This window comes from Platalea leucorodia, assembly GCF_965183815.1.
Source record: "Platalea leucorodia genome assembly, chromosome: 21".
Taxonomy (NCBI): domain Eukaryota; kingdom Metazoa; phylum Chordata; class Aves; order Pelecaniformes; family Threskiornithidae; genus Platalea; species Platalea leucorodia.
The window spans coordinates 2,405,218-2,422,291 of NC_138843.1; the positions used below are offsets into that span (position 1 = coordinate 2,405,218).

Below are 17,074 nucleotides of genomic sequence, written 5' to 3' on the forward strand. Positions count from 1 at the left end.
GTGAAGCCTGAGGCGTTCTTACCTGTAAGAATGATGTTGGGGATGTTTCCATGGCTGGAGTAATTCAGCTGCTGCGAGTCCTGCAAGCTGCCATGACTGCCGGTAAGTCCCATCATGGCTGCCTGGGAGTAGTTAAGGGTGGAACAAGGGCTGTACAGGCTGTTGGAACTAATGGCGTTTTCTATCATATTAAACTGTTCAAGCTGAAGACCAAGGCACAAAGGAATTATTACTTCTAACCATCAGGAAATACAGCAAAACAACTTACAAAGCTCAAGTATGGGAAGTAATGTTGAAAGAGACAGGCAAACAAATTCATCTTTAGGTTTCGTTGATCAAAATATGGTCTATTTTCACTTAACTTTCCAGAATAGTTCACTGCCAAATTCAGAGTGCAGGGGAATGAGGAGAGGGTGGATGCAAAAATAAAATAGTTGCTTTTGATATCGTAAGAACAAAAGAAAAGGTAGCTTTAAAACAAAGTAAAAAACCCCATAATTCATGCTAATACCTCAGGTATCTGCCCATCAAACACCGCCTCTCAGAAGCCATCTCCTTTTCTCCTGCCACCAGAGCATATTTCACAGTTGAATGAATCAAGGCACTGGTTGGCCAAACTAACGAAGGCACGGCTCTGCTTGCTAGGCTTTGGTACCGTGCACGAGTTGTTTGCCAAATTCAGGAGTAGATATTGTTACCACCTACAAGTGAATCCTTCCCAAATGCAACCACGGCCAGAGATGTGGGGGTTTTTTAAACTTATTTTCATTATTTTTAATCCAATAAACTTGGCAGAACACCTTTAAAAACATCTGCTACAATGGCTAAGAGGGAGGAAGGGGAAGGAAGAGCGGGGGAAAATTAAAAACAGAAGAAAAGAAATCCCCGAGTATTGCAAACTCAAAATAACAGAGGTAAAACTATATGGACAAAATGTGAACTCACACAAAATAATCAGAAGTTGATCTATATTTATTTTAAGCTGCAAGTGGCCGAAATATAGCTGAAAATCCGAGATGAATTTGCTCACCTGATGGGATAGGGCATTAGCCTGCCTAGCTGTCATCTGCTGATCATAATAGGAGTCACCAAATACACTCCCCAGAATGGAAGAATGCTGAAAACAAAACAGAGTCTTTATGGTGCAAAAATCTCACAAACAGAGGTACCCACGGCGTGCGAGTGACTCGAGCCTTCCAACCGCTTCTTCTCAAAGTTAGTTAGCAGCGCCCTTTGTTATTAACAACCACTAACCATCAGCAAATTCATAAAACGCTCGGTGTTTCCCTCCGAGACACAAACCCTTCCACGTTACGCTGCCTTTCGGTAAGCACAAAAATACAGTCAAGTAAACCAAACTTCCTCACGGAGGACATACAACATATAAAACTTCTGATTTATGAAAACAGACGAGTGCGCTAGGTAACACGAGAAATGAGAAAAAAAAAAAAAATCACTCTGCAACTTCAGCTTCTTTGTGAACTGGTTTTTTTGGGTGAAAGACAAACCCCACACAGAAGTAAACTGTGCGTTAGAACAAAATGCGATGCGAAGCTGACCACCGGCACGCGGGTAGCGACGGGCTCGCTGTCTGCAGCCTCCTGTCCAGGGAACAGCCAGCTTCGCTGAGCCGCCGACGTGCCAAAATAAAACTGACATTTTAAAGTCATTTCACTTTAGCTGCAGATCAGAAAAGTTAACAAGAAAGCCCGGTAAAGCATGTTACCAGCAAGAATCTCGGGAGGAATTCCTCAGCCTCGCTAATTTTACTGTCCCCTCTAGCATGACAAGCATGTATCAGTTATTCTCCATCATTTATCAATTATTCTAAATGTGACCAAGAATTTCAGGTCAATTTTTTAACACTATTCAGTACTGTCCCAAAGAATTGCCCAATATAAAAGAAATCGCAGAGAGCTCACTTCTTATTTCAAACTGTCACAAATTGTGATACTCCAGCTGAAAAAAACCATCTACTGACAAAGAGAGCGTCTATAAAAGACAATTTGCATGGAGAGTCTGTATCGATATTGAAAAAAAATTCAATACCTTGCATAGCATTTTCCAGCTGTTTTATCTATGCATTAAAAGAGGAAGGCTACAAATTTTCTCCTTAGAAACCTCATCAGCATGTGAAATTAAGCAAAAGCCTAGGAAATCTCAGAACAGAGTTACACCAGCCACCACAGTTAAAAGCACTGAACACAGCCAAAGATTAAGATACTTGAAAAAACACAGGACGATGTCCACAACAGTGAACATAAAAATTTCAGCAAACATCACGTTAAACATTCTCCCTCCTACACCAGTAGCATGTCTCAGCGCAGCTTATTTGCAGGTTGCATGCAAGGAAAAGAATGGAAGTCTTGCATAAAAAAAAAACCCTGAATTGCCCACAACCTCCGTGAGAGGGGACTATCAGGATAGAAGCAACAATACATTCTTTTTAAAGCACACAAAAACCTTCCCACCTTCAGCCAGAATCCTCGGCTATCACATTATATGGACGCTTTTGGATAAATGTGGCATCAAGGGAGGAATTCGCAGCCCGAGAATGAGACTCCGTGGGGGAAGGTGGCTGAAAGTTCAGCGCGTGCTACGAAACTCCTTGCTGAGCAGATCCTGTTCGATCCAAGAACTGCTCCGCGCATCACCGCGAAGCGCTTTCCACCGGCTGGCATGCGAGGGTGTGGGCATGGCCTGAACGCGCTCGGAGGAGAGAGGAATTCGCTGCAGAACAGCGCTGCTGGGTAACGTCAGAAGGCTGGAAACACAAGCCCTACGGACCTCCGCGGTGCTGCCTTTAAAGTACGATGCCGGCAGAGTCAGGAAAGGTAGCAGACAACTGCCTCTGCATCTTTGTCAGAGAAGAGCATCACAGTAACTTCTCCGTAAGAAATGGTTTAACTAAATGAGGCCAGCTCATCCTCAAGACTGATTAAATGCAGCCTGAGCCAAGAACAGGGTTTTACGGACAAAAATAAGATTTTGATTCACTTTCCTGGGCGTTTATGATGTGTCACAGCAACGACCACAGAACAATAATGACATCTTTGCAGCTTCACACCCTACTCGATGCCCTCCTTAGAAGCAGGTAAAAATGGGAAATGGTTGTAATTGGAACCGGCCTTCCAATTTATCATCTGGTCCTCAAAACTACAGCGGCTGCTCTACCCCTCGCAAACGAGAGGGCTACGAGGAAGTTACCGAACATCACAAGCAAGAGCCACGTTACACCTGACAAGAGAAAAAGCAAAGCACTACTTAAATAAAAAAACCCACGCTTTTCCTTAAACCACTGCGATCTTACTTGCTGCCCAGTCACACTTTGATCAACTCCTCAAACTCCACATTATTCACCCTGCTACATGCGTTGCTTTTTTCTTTAAAAAAGACGGAGTCGGAGCGTAGAGGTAACTCAAGCAAGCAGATCAGGACCAGCCAAGCTTAACTGCATCGCGGGAAAATGGTTCCCATCTTACGTGGCAGGCATGGCTTCCGAGCTGTGTGATGTTTTATAACAATTTCTAATGAAAAATTTGCATTTCAGGATGTCACGTACTCAGCGTGAATCAAAGCCAGTTTGGACCGGCACTAGAAATACAGTTGCTATTCCAGAGCTCCAAAGAGAATCAGGTATTTTTTTCCTTTAACTTCTGACATTTCGTTTTTACACGAGCTTTCCAGAAGTAGGGCAAAAACTAGAATCTTTGCATTCCGCTAAGCGTTGTTCCCATCCTAAGAAGTTTGGGCAACGTGAAAAATAATAAACGGAAGACCAAAATCTATTTGTGCAAGTCTGCGTTAGTAACTCCTAGCAAAACATACGAGCCCGTATTTATTCCTCAGCTCTGAAGTACACCAGTTGTTAACATCTGTAAGCACTGAAACTCCCGAAGGAAATCAACTGGAAATGTCATTACTTCAACACTTCAGAGTCCTAGAATAATTTATCGACAACTCTGTGAAAAACATCTTGCTAACACCATCTCCTCCAGAAACACTAGATGAGGTCTGTTTTGTCAACAGTACATCTTCTTGGGTTAATGATGTGGTGACTGCAAGAAAACAAAACCCAAACCACAAAACCCCTGGCTTAAATTATTAATCTAAAAATACATACCATATTATCCAGTATACAGCCATTCTACTAAAAAAAGCAGATTTCTATCTAATTGGAACAGTATGCCAGGTGTTAGAGGAGGAAAGCGAAGTAGTAAACAACAAGCCATCGTCAATGAAAAGCCATGCAAACACAAAGCTGAGAACTACAAGCAGAGCTTTTCAATTCGTGTTTGAAGAGGAGGACCTTCATATAACGAACACACATCTAAAACACGAGAGTAAATAGATTTGGAGATGTGGAAAGATGAAAAATAACTTCTGGTGAATGAACCGTATGTGATAAAAATCAAACCACAGATTTCTATTTTTAGAGCATGTCACTCATCACACTGATACGCTTCAGAACGATTTAACCTAAAATTAATCGGAGAAACAGGAGCAAGTGGAGGACGCCTACCCGGTCACACCTACTTTATTCCACTCTTGTCAGCCAGTGCCAGACTGCTCCACAGTGGGCATATTCTGCCGTTGGAACCACGCTGCCTTTACTCTTGGCAGATTACTCTACCGTCTCCTGGGCCCTGCTGTTTGGGAGCTGCCCCCATCATCGCAACCAACCCAAATTTTTCTTCCCAACTGTTTTTTCTTCCCCCATTGCTTCTCTCCATTGCAGCCACCACCACAGATAGCTTGCTCGCCACTACTAGCTTTTGGCTCATTGATGGAGGCAGGAAAGCTGTCTCATTTTTAATTTAGCCAAAATAAAGAACTGTGTGGGTATTTTTAAGAGGCCAATACTAAGTTAAGTGGTATTAATAAATCCTCTTCCTTTCACGCGTGAGTTATGGTGTCCCACTTGAAAACAGCAAAACCTAAGCAAGAGTTTACAGGATAAAACAGGCCCAGCGGGAAAAATTATAGTCAAGTGTGTGCTCCCCTGGGGAGTGCTTGCTCACTCCAGTGCTCTGGACTGACCAGTGGCAACAAGCCTGGGGACAAAACCAAGAAAGGGTTATTGAGAAGTCAAGGGGGAAAGAAAATCAACGCAAAAATCAGAATCGGATGCGCTGCCCAAATGAGAACTGGACCTGAGAATTTGCAGCAAGACTGGCAACAGCTTTGCTCTACGTGACAGCCTAGAGGAGTAAGTTTGCTTGTTTTCTTTGAGCCACACACAGAACACAGCAGAACTGGCAGAAGCAGGCAGAAGAGAGAGAAGTTAAGAAGCAATTAAGCAAGGGTTAAGAAAATCCAGACAGTCCTGACACTCGGATCTATTACTGAGCTTACCAGTGACCTGTCTCTGGCTAATGGCAAGGAGAGACGAAGCTTCTGCTTTGGAACCATGAAGGGGCAGCACTTATTTAGATAGGATCCTCCTTACAGCCTTAAACGTTAAATGATGAAACAGAAAATGTATTTTCAGACTCTGTTGTGATGCTCTGGAAGAATTTCCTGCACCTCATTTCTACAGGTGGGATTTAGGAAAAGGGCAGCCGTATGGAGCTATTTTAGCAGCATCAGAGTATTTCTGTGCTGAAAATGCACTCGCTCCCTTACATCAGGGGCACCCCCAAAGACTGCCTCGTTTTTAACTGTCCTGCTGCTGGCAGGTAAAAATTCCCCTTCATAGGATTACACGCACACCGAGCTATGACTTGCATACAGGACACGTGGATGTATGAGTATATACATACACAGGAAGAAAAACCAGCCAGCATGCAAGAAAGCGTGTTTACTAACCCATCACTGGCAAGCCGCAAGATACAATTGCTCGTTTTAAGAGCGTTTTCTCCAGTGGTTTCTTTCGAAGTGGATGTTCCCACGTGAAAAAAGGTCCCGATGTAAATGCATTTGGCCACACAAGGGGTATTTAGTGCCGCAGGAGTTATCCTGCTGCAGGAGGCACTGGAGTTTCCCTCTCTCTCCCCTGCCCTCCCAACCTTATCCGTCAGCTCCTACACGATATCGCTAGTTGAAAGGGGTCGACCTGGAGGTTCTGTCCACGGTACACCCCAAAGAAACAACTGAGTTTTAATTGCGTTCAAATAGTAGCTTTGATCAATAAAAAGGCAATTCACCAGCTATTGAAAAACTCTGGAACTGAATGAAACTGCAAACAAGATGAGACATCGGTAATGCATGAGGCACATACAATTACAGTGAGACAACTATGGGTCAGTAATGGAGAGACTCAACTAAAAACAAACACAAGAAGCAAGGCCTGTGGAAGCACAGAGTCCCTTACTTGAGGGGAGCTGCCAGGAGAGAAGCCTTGATTGGAGACAGGAGAGGTGGGAGACTGGTTGGCTGGGGATCCAGCATTACTGCGGTACTGCTGGAGTGAAGCCTACAGAACAACACAGAATTAAAGACCATGGGATTGATGGAAGGTTGGAAAATTATACACTTCTGGCGTATACAGCTGGAGGAAGCTGGGAGAAACCATCCTCTTCAACAATTCCTGGCTATGCACGAAGACACGATTACTGTGAACAACGCCGCAAAAAGGAGAGAGTTAAGACACCAGCGTGGCACGGTCTTGTCTGACCGAACGGCTGAGAGCAGGGCCGTGCTGCTGTACAAGCAAAACTGGTGAAATATTTTCTCACTGTTCTCAGTTACGTTCAATTTAAAAAAAAAAAAAAAAAATCTGGTCAGCCAATGATTTAGGGAAAAAAGTATTGAAAGCTGGGAATAACTCAAAAATAATGTAATTTATTCTTCAGTTCAACTGCCATACCCACACACTCTTAATCTGTGTTTACACTGCTCGGGAAATCCTTCTCGTATTTCTCTGCCTGGTCTTAAATAGCCTGGGTGCATTATCAAGATTGAAGTGTATAACCATGCCGACTGGAATCCTTCTCAAAGCCGCATTTTACCCCAGGACATGGAGCAGACATTGTCTGAGAACTCACGCTGTGTTTTGCAGGGTTACGTTAGTTACATTCACATTGTTCTCAGTCGTCTTGAGAACACATCGTCAAAGATTCACCTTTTTTTAGTCGTAAAGAACCCTGGATTTCAACAAATTAATAATCTTAATGGCATTCAAATAGAATGTTGCACTAATTAACGTAAATAGTAAGTACAGCTCTTCTCATTATACTTCCTTTAGAAATTAACAGATGATTGAGGAAACCCTGCAAGCCAGTAGTTCTAAGAAAAGGAGTAATTTAATCACAGAGCTTTGCGGTGTGGGAGAACGCTGTACTACCAATGCTTTCTGACACCGAATGCTGTACATCTCAAGAAAATACAGCTTAACCCTTTTTGCTATGCATTGCTACTTACGCGCTTGAAGCAGACGTCCGAACTACAGCAAAATTAATTTCAATATTGCTTTACAAAAACCGCATAAAAGCTGTCAGTGAGACTGTAATGCAGCTCAAACGGCTTTTTGATGAACTAGCTTTGAATTTAAGTTTATTTATGAATTATTTCAGTTGCTTTAAAAGATAAGCACAGCACCCTAAAAGTTAAGGTCATAAAGAAGTTTAGGATGAGGAAAGCAACACAGAAAGCAAAGAATGAAAATCAGAATCATCTGTACTGGTAGCTGCATGAGCATTAGCATCAAAACATTCGGACACATTTTGAGTGGGTCAGTATCCTTTCCACTGCTGGATCTGTCCTTCCCCTTCCAATCCTGAAAGGGAAGCAGCTTCTTTCAAGGAGCACTTATCAGCACAAACCGTTAAAAATTTAATCCGCAAATGAAATCCACGATCGAGTGCTAGATCAATAGACAACGATTTCTTCTCATTCTCAAACAGTTACTGTCGCTACCACACTGCCAGAAGGACACAAGGGGTCGGACAACCGAGATCCTGAACAGCAGGGCAGAAGGAGCAGAGAACGAGCTGTGAAATTCTTCCCTAGCTGGCCTGCGACCCTGATCCTGCTCTGCAGACCACGTTAAAACAAGCAAAAAAAGAAATCTATCCATAAATCATTGCTATATGTATGTATACACTCCATTTCTTCTGGGTATCTGAAGGCAGCCACAAATCCAATTTCTGAAGATAATAATGTATGCTCTAAAATTCCTTCAAGTGAAAGGGCTCCAAATATAGAAAGTGTAACAAAATACCTGGTTCTCTCCAACTTTTGGAAAACGCTTGTTAGCAGACTTCGTTATCAAAGTTCTGTTAACCCCTCCAGTCTGTAGCACACTTTGTAACACACAACGTGGTGGGGGTGCATTACATCTGACAGCCTGAAAACACATCAATGCAACGCCAGCAGCAAGGTATGAAATAAATGCCGATATATTGAAGTGGGTCTATACAAACACGGAGTCGTAAGGGACACCGTTTTATGAAACTACGGCCACCCTAAGCGTACATTAAAACCAAATTTTCCTCTAGAAAACATTTAAATGTGGATTGAACCAAAACCATTCTAAGTCTACTTCAGACTCTGCCTAGAAGTACACTTACTACAAGGGCTGGCCAGCTTGAACTCTGACACTACGCTGTGCCCTACCAGGTTTTCCGAATGAAAGCTCTGTCATTTCCAGCCGGGCCCAAGCTTACCGAGTTGATGTCTATTCCCATCGATGGCTGGGTCTGGCTACCCGGAGGTGACTGGGGGATGGTAGAAGGTACCGTGACGGAGAGTGGGGGGAGTTGTGTTCCTCGCTGTAAACCAGAGGTCTGCATTAAAGGAGTACTCTGAGGCAGGGTACTTGCCACCTGGGTCTGCTGCTGCTGCTGGGAAGTTGTCTGGGTAAAAAATGGGTATGGGGGAAGCTGCTGCTCCAGAGACAACGCATCCATAGCCACGGCCTTAAAAAGAAGAATCAAAATCATCCACGCTGGCAGGTAATTCCCCTTCATTTTCATGCACATCAAGTTTCACACCAAGAGAACCGCCCTAAGTCAATCTCATGTTGCATTTTAAAAACCTTACCGAAAGGTTCAGAAACAGTCAAGAACATGTTTCAAAAGACTTACTATCACCTCCAGCGTACAATAAACAAATACTCTAAAAGCCCAGATGAACGTCCAGGTCAGAAATTGATAACCTAGTCAGTGGCAGAGTCACACTTATGAAATCAATTTAAAAAGCTAATTCAGCTTCTCTCATGAATTGGAGAAATGTCTTTCAAATTTTACAACTAACTTTGGGACAATACCGTTACAGAAAAGTGTCCTAATAGATGGGTTTTACCACTGTTCTAGAAAAGGAAAGTAAAATCTGTCCCCTCTACAAACCTCTCCCTTTTTAAGGCTCTGAATTAACGAACACATTTAAAGAAGCAAATTACAGAACAAGACAGATGAAGTTACAGTCAACTTCTCCCCGGGTAAAATAATTAACCTGTGATTGAAAAATTTTAATTCTCCAAGTTCCTACCTGAGTAATCGGTGACAAAGGGGAAAGCGTAGGAGACATTTGCTGTGACTGTGGTCGTCTTGAGTCTGCACTCAAGGAGAGAGGGCTGACGGCTGGCTGACGGTGCTGCTGGGAAGGGGCTGGCGTCGTTGTCATTCCTGCAGGAAGGAAGAAACCAGCTTAAACGGGAACAGAGCAATGGTTTATTGATACTTGTATAGAGGTAATTGCCTAAACGATGAAAAATGAACGGCGTAAGTGGACAACCACTTAATGCAAAGTGCTGAATGCACCTCGGCCAATCAGGCTGAAACTCATTAGCTTATTTGCAATTAATTTTGTCAGGCTGAAGAGCATCAGGATGAGAGGAAGATCCCTGTGGTTTATCCTGGACCAAAACCAGTCACAGATGTTCAGGGTCGTGCACAGATACCGACTTGAAACTGAAACAGGCAGAGCAGCTTCAGCGGTTTACAGAAACCATGGCTATCGGTCTCGCACGCCTCCCGGCCTGCACGCACTGAACCCAGGAGCAGCACATTCTGCTCTATTTGCAAGGGCTCAAACTTCAGGAAGAAGATAACAGATCGTGTAACAAGACTAATCAGAGGGCACTTGCGATATTATAAAAGCGAACACCTATTTAATGGAAAATGCAGAAGAAAAACTGGTTACGCAGGAAGCACACCATTTTGAATGGCATACCAGTGCACAGGAAGGCAGGAAATATCCTTCACACTCTAAAGAGCCACAACCTAACAGGGGGCAGGGATAAACAATTCAAATATTGCAATTTTGTTCAAATCCAAGACAAAAATCTGGAAGTTTTGAAACCTTTCCTATTTTCTGCCTCACCCTAGAGGAACTGAGACACCCTGGAAAGTGATTTCAGGACAATCTAGCTAGCGAGCTGTTCTTCTGGAGCTGCCAGAAAGGAGGAATTCACAAGAGCCTGCGAGCTCCTAGGCACCTGGCAAATGTTCAAGGCTTCCAGGCAGGCTGCCAGGGAGCCAGGAAGTCCAGGCTGCCAAGGAGCCAGCAGGCAAACCGGCTGAAACCGCGCAGGTTCTGAAGACTGCCTGGCTTCCCCTGCCATGTTTTCAAAATCAACACCGTCTCACGGAACATGTCAGCGAACTGACAAACTCAAATGCACAAACGTGTGGTCTTAAATGGCTGGCAGTCCTTTGTAACCCGACAGGTGTTTGTTTCCCCACCTTTTCTCGGGGCTGCTGAGGGCATGCCTGTGCAATGCAGAGAGCTCCTGCAAAAGGTTCAAAAGCCTTTACGTTTTCTGCTAAAGAGCCAGAAGATAGAGGCAAGGAAGGTTTGGAAAAATCAGTTAAAAAAGCACCGAACTCTGACTATGCCAACGATTAAACTATGGGATAGTCTCCAAAGAGAAGCAGGAAAATCATCAATGAGCATATCTTTGATAGATCAGGAAATGTTTTCAAAGCAATTACATACTTACCAGTTAGGTTTTATACCGTTTACTTTGCTAGTTATGGCTACCGCAAAAAATTTAGCGACTCGATCTGGCCTAACTCCACGCAAGCAGTTTCTTTCTTTTGACACACACCGTAGTGCCCTCAGCAGACTCGCAAAGTTCCACTTGAGTGACAGCCCATCTCCGAAACTTCGTATAGTCTCTTTCCAGAGCAGAAAACTTGATAAAGGATGCTGAAAGCTGCTGACCTACTCTGTACCCAAATGGTTAAACCGTCGTCTTGCTTCATTCTTAAATATAGCTGCTCAGTCATAACACTACATTAACCTGATTAGAATTATTTCCTTTTCCCAAGGTATGAGAGGATTTTTAAGCGGGTAAGGGAATCCTGCCTAACACAGGAAACAAACTTGTATTTTTGGATACAGCACCTTATTTCTATTCTAGGAATCAACTGACTGCAACTCTCACTGACAATAAAAAAACGCAACCCTCTTCACAACTATCGTCACGTACAACCCAGTGAGATTATTTAAAAAACAACAATCACCAGGTTAGGCTATTTGCCTATAATGTTAACAAGTCCTGAAATTATCAGGTGATCAGTATGAATATCATAAATTGCCAGCATGGCAAATAATGTTTGTTTGTGGAGGTTTTTTAAAAATAAAATTATCAGTATTGCCAAAGTCCAAAAACCCCAACAAACACAACTCCGACTCACCACGCTGAACAGCTCAAACAACAACAGCACTGGAGAAGAACTTGCAACAGAAACTACACTGCTAGGAAGGCAACAATTTCAACACGAAGGCACCGTAGCGAGAGCTGTGAGATATTAAGGTGCACAGTTGGTATTATTTCCCAAAGCTCCGCTGTATTATGTAGCTTGAATATTCAGGATATTTTCAAAACTTAAGCAGTCAAGCTCACAAACACTAGCACACCTTGTAAAGGTTCCATGTTATTCTTGATTGCTCAAAAGAGAAAATTTGCTTCAGATGAAGCAAGCAATGTTCTCTCTCCAAAAGAATCCTCATACTGAAAAAACCCAACACGCTAAAGGAACGAAAACAAAAGGCCCACTTAAGATATTTCCATAACACAAGTGCTGTTGGGGTTAAGGACAATGAATTACAAGTCTCCTGTAGTTTATACATAAAATAAACAAAAAAAACCAGCCCAAAAAAGCAGATTTGGGCACCGAGAATAGGAGAAAAATGAAAGACAATTTGTAAGTCATATAACTAACTACAGCTTTCTCACTTTTCTGTACAGAAATGGCTCGATAAACCTTGTTTACAAAGAAACGTCAATCAACAGTGACGTGCAATTACCTCTCAGACAAAACAGTAATATTCAGCAATGCAACTTCCATCATTTAAGACAGGTGACATATCACGGACAACCTGTAAAAACACCTCAGAGCTACGATCTTACCCTGATTGGCAGTGCTGATGCCCAAGTGAGTCAGATTGGCAGCAAGATTCCCGGTGCTATTGGAGCTACTCAGGGCTGGGAATGTGGATTCCTCAGGATCCAACGGTGTGGGGAGAGGGGAAGGGAAATGGATGTTTGTCAGGTCTGGCAGGGAGCCGCCTGTGTTATGCGTAGCAGGAATCAGTGTTGTAGTGTTTTCCTGGTCAGCTGATGGAAAGATGCTAAATAAGGGAGAGAGGAAAAAAAAAAAAAAGACACATCTCAATTTAAATTTCAGCCTGGACAGATCTTTATAAAATCTTTTTTAAAAAGGAAGGTGCCTTATACACAATTATATATTGTATTTCTGATAAACCAGAGATTTAATAGTCAATGGTTCACTTATAGATGTTCTGGCTTGTCTTGCATCTATTGCAGCGTTATACTGTCTAAGGGCTTTTCGGAAAACTCAAAAGCAAGAGGACATTCAATATACAACATTCTTTCTTAAAGATCTCAATGCTCTTTAAAAAAAAAAAAAATTGCTCAAAACTTACTTGATTCCTGGAACTTCACATGATTTAGGTCTTGATGACCCAGTCTAAAATAGAAGGAAGACATTATTTAAAGGCAAAGATACTGCTAGAGACTAATGCTTAGGGTATATTTCAATTAGTGAGTTTTACTTGATTTCATACATTTCTACAGAAGAGCTATTCTTCTACACAAGAGCTCTGTAAGGCTCTTAGAAGATATCTGTCACCTTTTGTGCTTTATCGGCCCGACAAGGCTTAGATTTAAAGAGTTTCTACTGATATAATCAAACATGTGCATTCACACGTACATATAAAGTGCCTTTCTGATCTAATGCGTAGTGATTTGTTGCTAAATATAGCGTTTAATCTCTAATCTCTGCAAGTAGTTTGTTTTGGTTGACAATATTTAGGGCATTAATTTACCTAAATATGTTTAGAAAAGAAAATATCTACATTTGAAATGTGAGATTCCTACCTTTTTAGTGTCCCATCCTTGCTTAGAGAGGGTTTTGTCTGCCTCAGAGGTGGTTTCCTCCATTCCAGGGACAGTCAGTAATAAAACTAAAAAATAAGAACAAAAGGAATCATAGCATAATATTAAACTTCTCAGTAAGAAACTTTCAGATTGGAAGTTTAGCCATTTGAAAACTCTTAAGTAAGCTAGTATCATTGAATATGAAATTAATAGAGTGGTACTCTACTGTAATGAGATCAAATTTAAAAAAAAACGAACAGCAGAAGAGACTAAAATTGTATTTAATTAGCAAGGAGACATTTATCAGCTTCAAAAAAAAACCCCAAATACTACTTGAAAAAATTTTGGCCTCCAATTTAGTCTGCTTAGATCTAAATGGAAGAGTGTATTTTGGGACCTAGTTTTTCCTACCAGTTTTTCCTATCTTCTGCATTTTGCACAAGTGATGCACACCCGCTACATCTAACGGGTGGCCAACAGGACAATGCCAATGGGGAAAAATCCAGACCATCTCCCCTGGGACAGAGAAATGCTATAAAGCTGTTACTTCTCCATATTCCAAGCACATTTGTTTGTTCAAAGCAATCAACTGTTTCATCATGCTAACAGCAAGGTGACAAAGAAACATCGAAAGCAAGCCCAGTCAGAGCAATGTATCAACAGAAGCCTTTCACACTGATGACTATAAATTCGTATTTATGCAGTACTGTTTAAGATGATCAGTATTTAATGTTTTACAGCTATATAAGCCTATGGATGAGCTGCAGCACAGTGCATATGCATCCGAGTGTTGCATGTTCACCTGTCTCTGGGTGGGTGTTTATAGATTATATTTCTCTACACAGATTTAAGAGCTTTTCATGCATTTCTTGAACTGACAGCAGGAACAAGGGCCAGCAGAGGGCACCAGAATTGTTAGTGCCGGAGGGCTGCGCTGCTCCAGCTTGTAACTAGAAATCTGATCAGACAGTACTGTTTGTAAGCCTTGCCTCTGCGGGTATACTCACTGGTGATCTCAATCCCATAAATAAAAACTAGATGGAGTCTTGCTACTTTATGATATTGTATCACTGCCCATGAAACGCCTGCGATCTCTACCCTTGCCTAGAAGTTACTACAACCTGCAAACCTCTAGTACCGCTGAGAGCGGTCTAACCACCAGAGTCCCACAAGCCCAGATTACTTTTCCCATAGGGCAAGGTCTTCAAATGACAGAATACAGGGTTCAGGAAAACGTTGTACCAGCTCTGTATAATCTTTTCTGGATTTCAGTACCCAGAAGAGTAAATGCGGTCCTTTGTTCCAATTCCTGCGGAACTGAATCTAGAAAGTGTTATGCATACATGTATTTATAGAAACAGAAGAACACCAATATATGTGCATATAATCTGAAGTACAACGCTTTGAACGTTACAAGTATTTTTACTGGTTTTCTCTGTTTACCTCTTTTCTGCTGCATGTCCTGTGACCCTCCTGAAAAGGATTCTTGTTGAGCTGGAGTCATAGTACTCTGGTGCAAGGCAGAATCAGAATTTGTCCTGAAAGGAAGGCAAAACCCAATATTTTGTCAGTTTCTCTAAATAAAAGAATGCTTAATCTCAGATAAATGTAACCAACTCAGTAAAACCTGAATACTCTGCCTTAAAAAAACCAAAATCTATATATGGCATACACCAGGCACAATTTCCTTGTGAAACAATCAATTCGCAGAACAAATTAGTTCAAGTTTGAAGAGCAATTGTTTCAATAATGGGATTGAGAGGAATACAGGATAAATTGCTTGCCATTGTTAGAAAATAATTTGATATGCTTTATTAAGATTATGCATGATCAAATAACGCAATTTTTAAGCTGAAAGCTGCTTATACATACTTTGGTTATACTAGTCTTTGAAAAGAAAGCATCCCTGTTTCATAGGGAGGGAAAAAGACTGGTTCAGGATGCAAGTACGTTGTGGAGACAGGAACCTCCACGGTCAGCACATCTCTCGTGATGAACTGTCCTTCACTTGGGAATGCAGGCCACCACTCAAACCACTCGGCACCTCCAAGGCCAGGAGCACGAGGGGTAGGAACCGGCAACTCGGTGCTCCTTTCCACTCGAACGCTTGCGAGGGCAGGCTAGCCCAGCTTCTGCGCAGTGAGAAACATCCGAGTCTTTCATAGCTCAACAATTTTGGGGTGTGCCTTGGAACACCTGGCAAGATTTACCCTTAGAAAGATCACGTTAGCTGGCACACTTTGAGTTTAAAAGCGGGTCATCTCAAAGAATAAGCATAATGGAAGGAAAAAAAAATTTCTAAATTCAGGAAGTCACGGCAATTCCGATTACCAACTGCTGGGGGGAACAATAAAGGCCTTTGTTGCAGGTGAAAGTGCTGTAGTATCAGAGAACGCAGGGCAAATACTAACACACACACACACACGCTTGTGCTACTAACCTTCTCCAGCTTGTGTCTGATGGAGGCGACAGATACACAGTGCCATACGGACAGCTGTCCACGTGAGTCCATCAGTTAAGGGGAAGAACACCACAGTCTCACTTAAGTAGGAGGCCTATTTGAAGTCTTTTCCTAAGGAATAATTCACATCACCCTGTCAGAACAACTAAGCTCACACGAGAAAGGCAAGCAGACTCCCTACGGGGAACATACTGACTTTAAAAGGACACTCAAACCAAAATATTATCTGGATTGTTGTAATGTTTGAGCAACAGGACAACCATCCTCCTTTTCCCTTTCTGAGCATCTAATTCTTCCCCGAGAAGCCGTCATCTCTCCAGTCTCCCACTCATGCATCCCCTTTAGCCCCATCAAGCCAGTCTGACTGTGGCACATTTCAAGCCAGTCAGAAATAATAAGCTAATTCATTTTCACAAATGGCAAGAAGAAATAGCGCTTGGCAAATGCTAAACTGATGAATCAACTTGTAATAAAATGCACAATGAACTGCGAAGAATTATTCTGGTTTGGATTTACTCAGTTCTGAAGGGAAACTCAGCTTCACCAAGACTGCCTTGCCTTTTCCATCAAAGGATCTCAAGCCCTCTCAGCTTCATGTGCATCATTATCCCCACTTAGAGCTGAGGAAACAGAGAAAGGTAAATGCTTACTTTACAGAATAGTAGGTATTTATAGACTAGATCACAGTTCAGAAAAAGCAGATGACATTAACTGCACAGAGATGGGAAGCAACTCCGCTGACAGGTGAGGGGGGGAGGAAGAAGGGAGCTGTAAAAACTGAAAACTGCAGCATCGTGGCAAAGGCAGGAGTTCGCTGCCAGCTCATGAACCAAAGGATATTTGTCTTCCATGTTTATCCACAGAGAGAGGGCGTCGATGCGGGGAGCCGAGACGGTTTCTGTCACGATACACTCTGTCCACCAGACCGTGATGCCGAGTTGTTCTGCTCGTGTCCAATCCTGATGACTGAAAAGGAGTCTGAGAGAGACACATGAAGTTGTAAGCAGAAAAATACATGCAGGAGCACCCAGAACCTATTCATATCGTATGCAAGGCTCTATTATTCTAAGGAATAAAACTCAAAAAAGATACGGACGAGTGTAACCATGTAAATTTTTCCTCCAACAATGTTTTCACTATAGCCGTGGAAAGCAATTACCAAGGCTCTCTCTTCCAGACAGAGATTAGAGACAAGTGGAGGCAGACCATGCTAGACCTGCCCTGTCATAAATCAGCACTGCTCTCCAACCTTTGTATCTCTAAAATACCACAAGTGAGTGTGGCGGGGAGCCTACTGATAACTGCTGTTTACATTCCCTTGGCGT

At 42.4% G+C, this 17,074-nt stretch overlaps 1 protein-coding gene across 5 annotated transcripts in view; it reads right to left on the reverse strand.

The window, feature by feature from the left end:
- The window catches only part of CRTC1 (CREB regulated transcription coactivator 1), a 48,675-nt gene that overhangs the window by 6,917 nt on the left and 24,684 nt on the right, over positions 1-17,074 (reverse strand). The window contains exons 3-14 of one of the 5 annotated variants that reach the window (XM_082331489.1): positions 16,590-16,727; positions 15,729-15,790; positions 14,732-14,826; positions 13,289-13,374; positions 12,835-12,878; positions 12,299-12,519; positions 9,430-9,566; positions 8,607-8,858; positions 8,162-8,287; positions 6,314-6,415; positions 1,031-1,117; positions 23-122 (exon numbers count right to left, since the gene is read on the reverse strand). In XM_082331489.1, coding sequence (XP_082187615.1) covers positions 23-122; positions 1,031-1,117; positions 6,314-6,415; positions 8,162-8,287; positions 8,607-8,858; positions 9,430-9,566; positions 12,299-12,519; positions 12,835-12,878; positions 13,289-13,374; positions 14,732-14,826; positions 15,729-15,790; positions 16,590-16,727 — 1,450 coding nt within the window. Of the gene's footprint in view, positions 1-22; positions 204-1,030; positions 1,118-6,313; positions 6,416-8,161; positions 8,288-8,606; positions 8,859-9,429; positions 9,567-12,298; positions 12,520-12,834; positions 12,879-13,288; positions 13,375-14,731; positions 14,827-15,728; positions 15,791-16,589; positions 16,728-17,074 lie in introns of all 5 variants that reach the window. The other 4 variants (XM_082331488.1, XM_082331491.1, XM_082331490.1 and 1 more) reach the window with 4 other exon arrangements.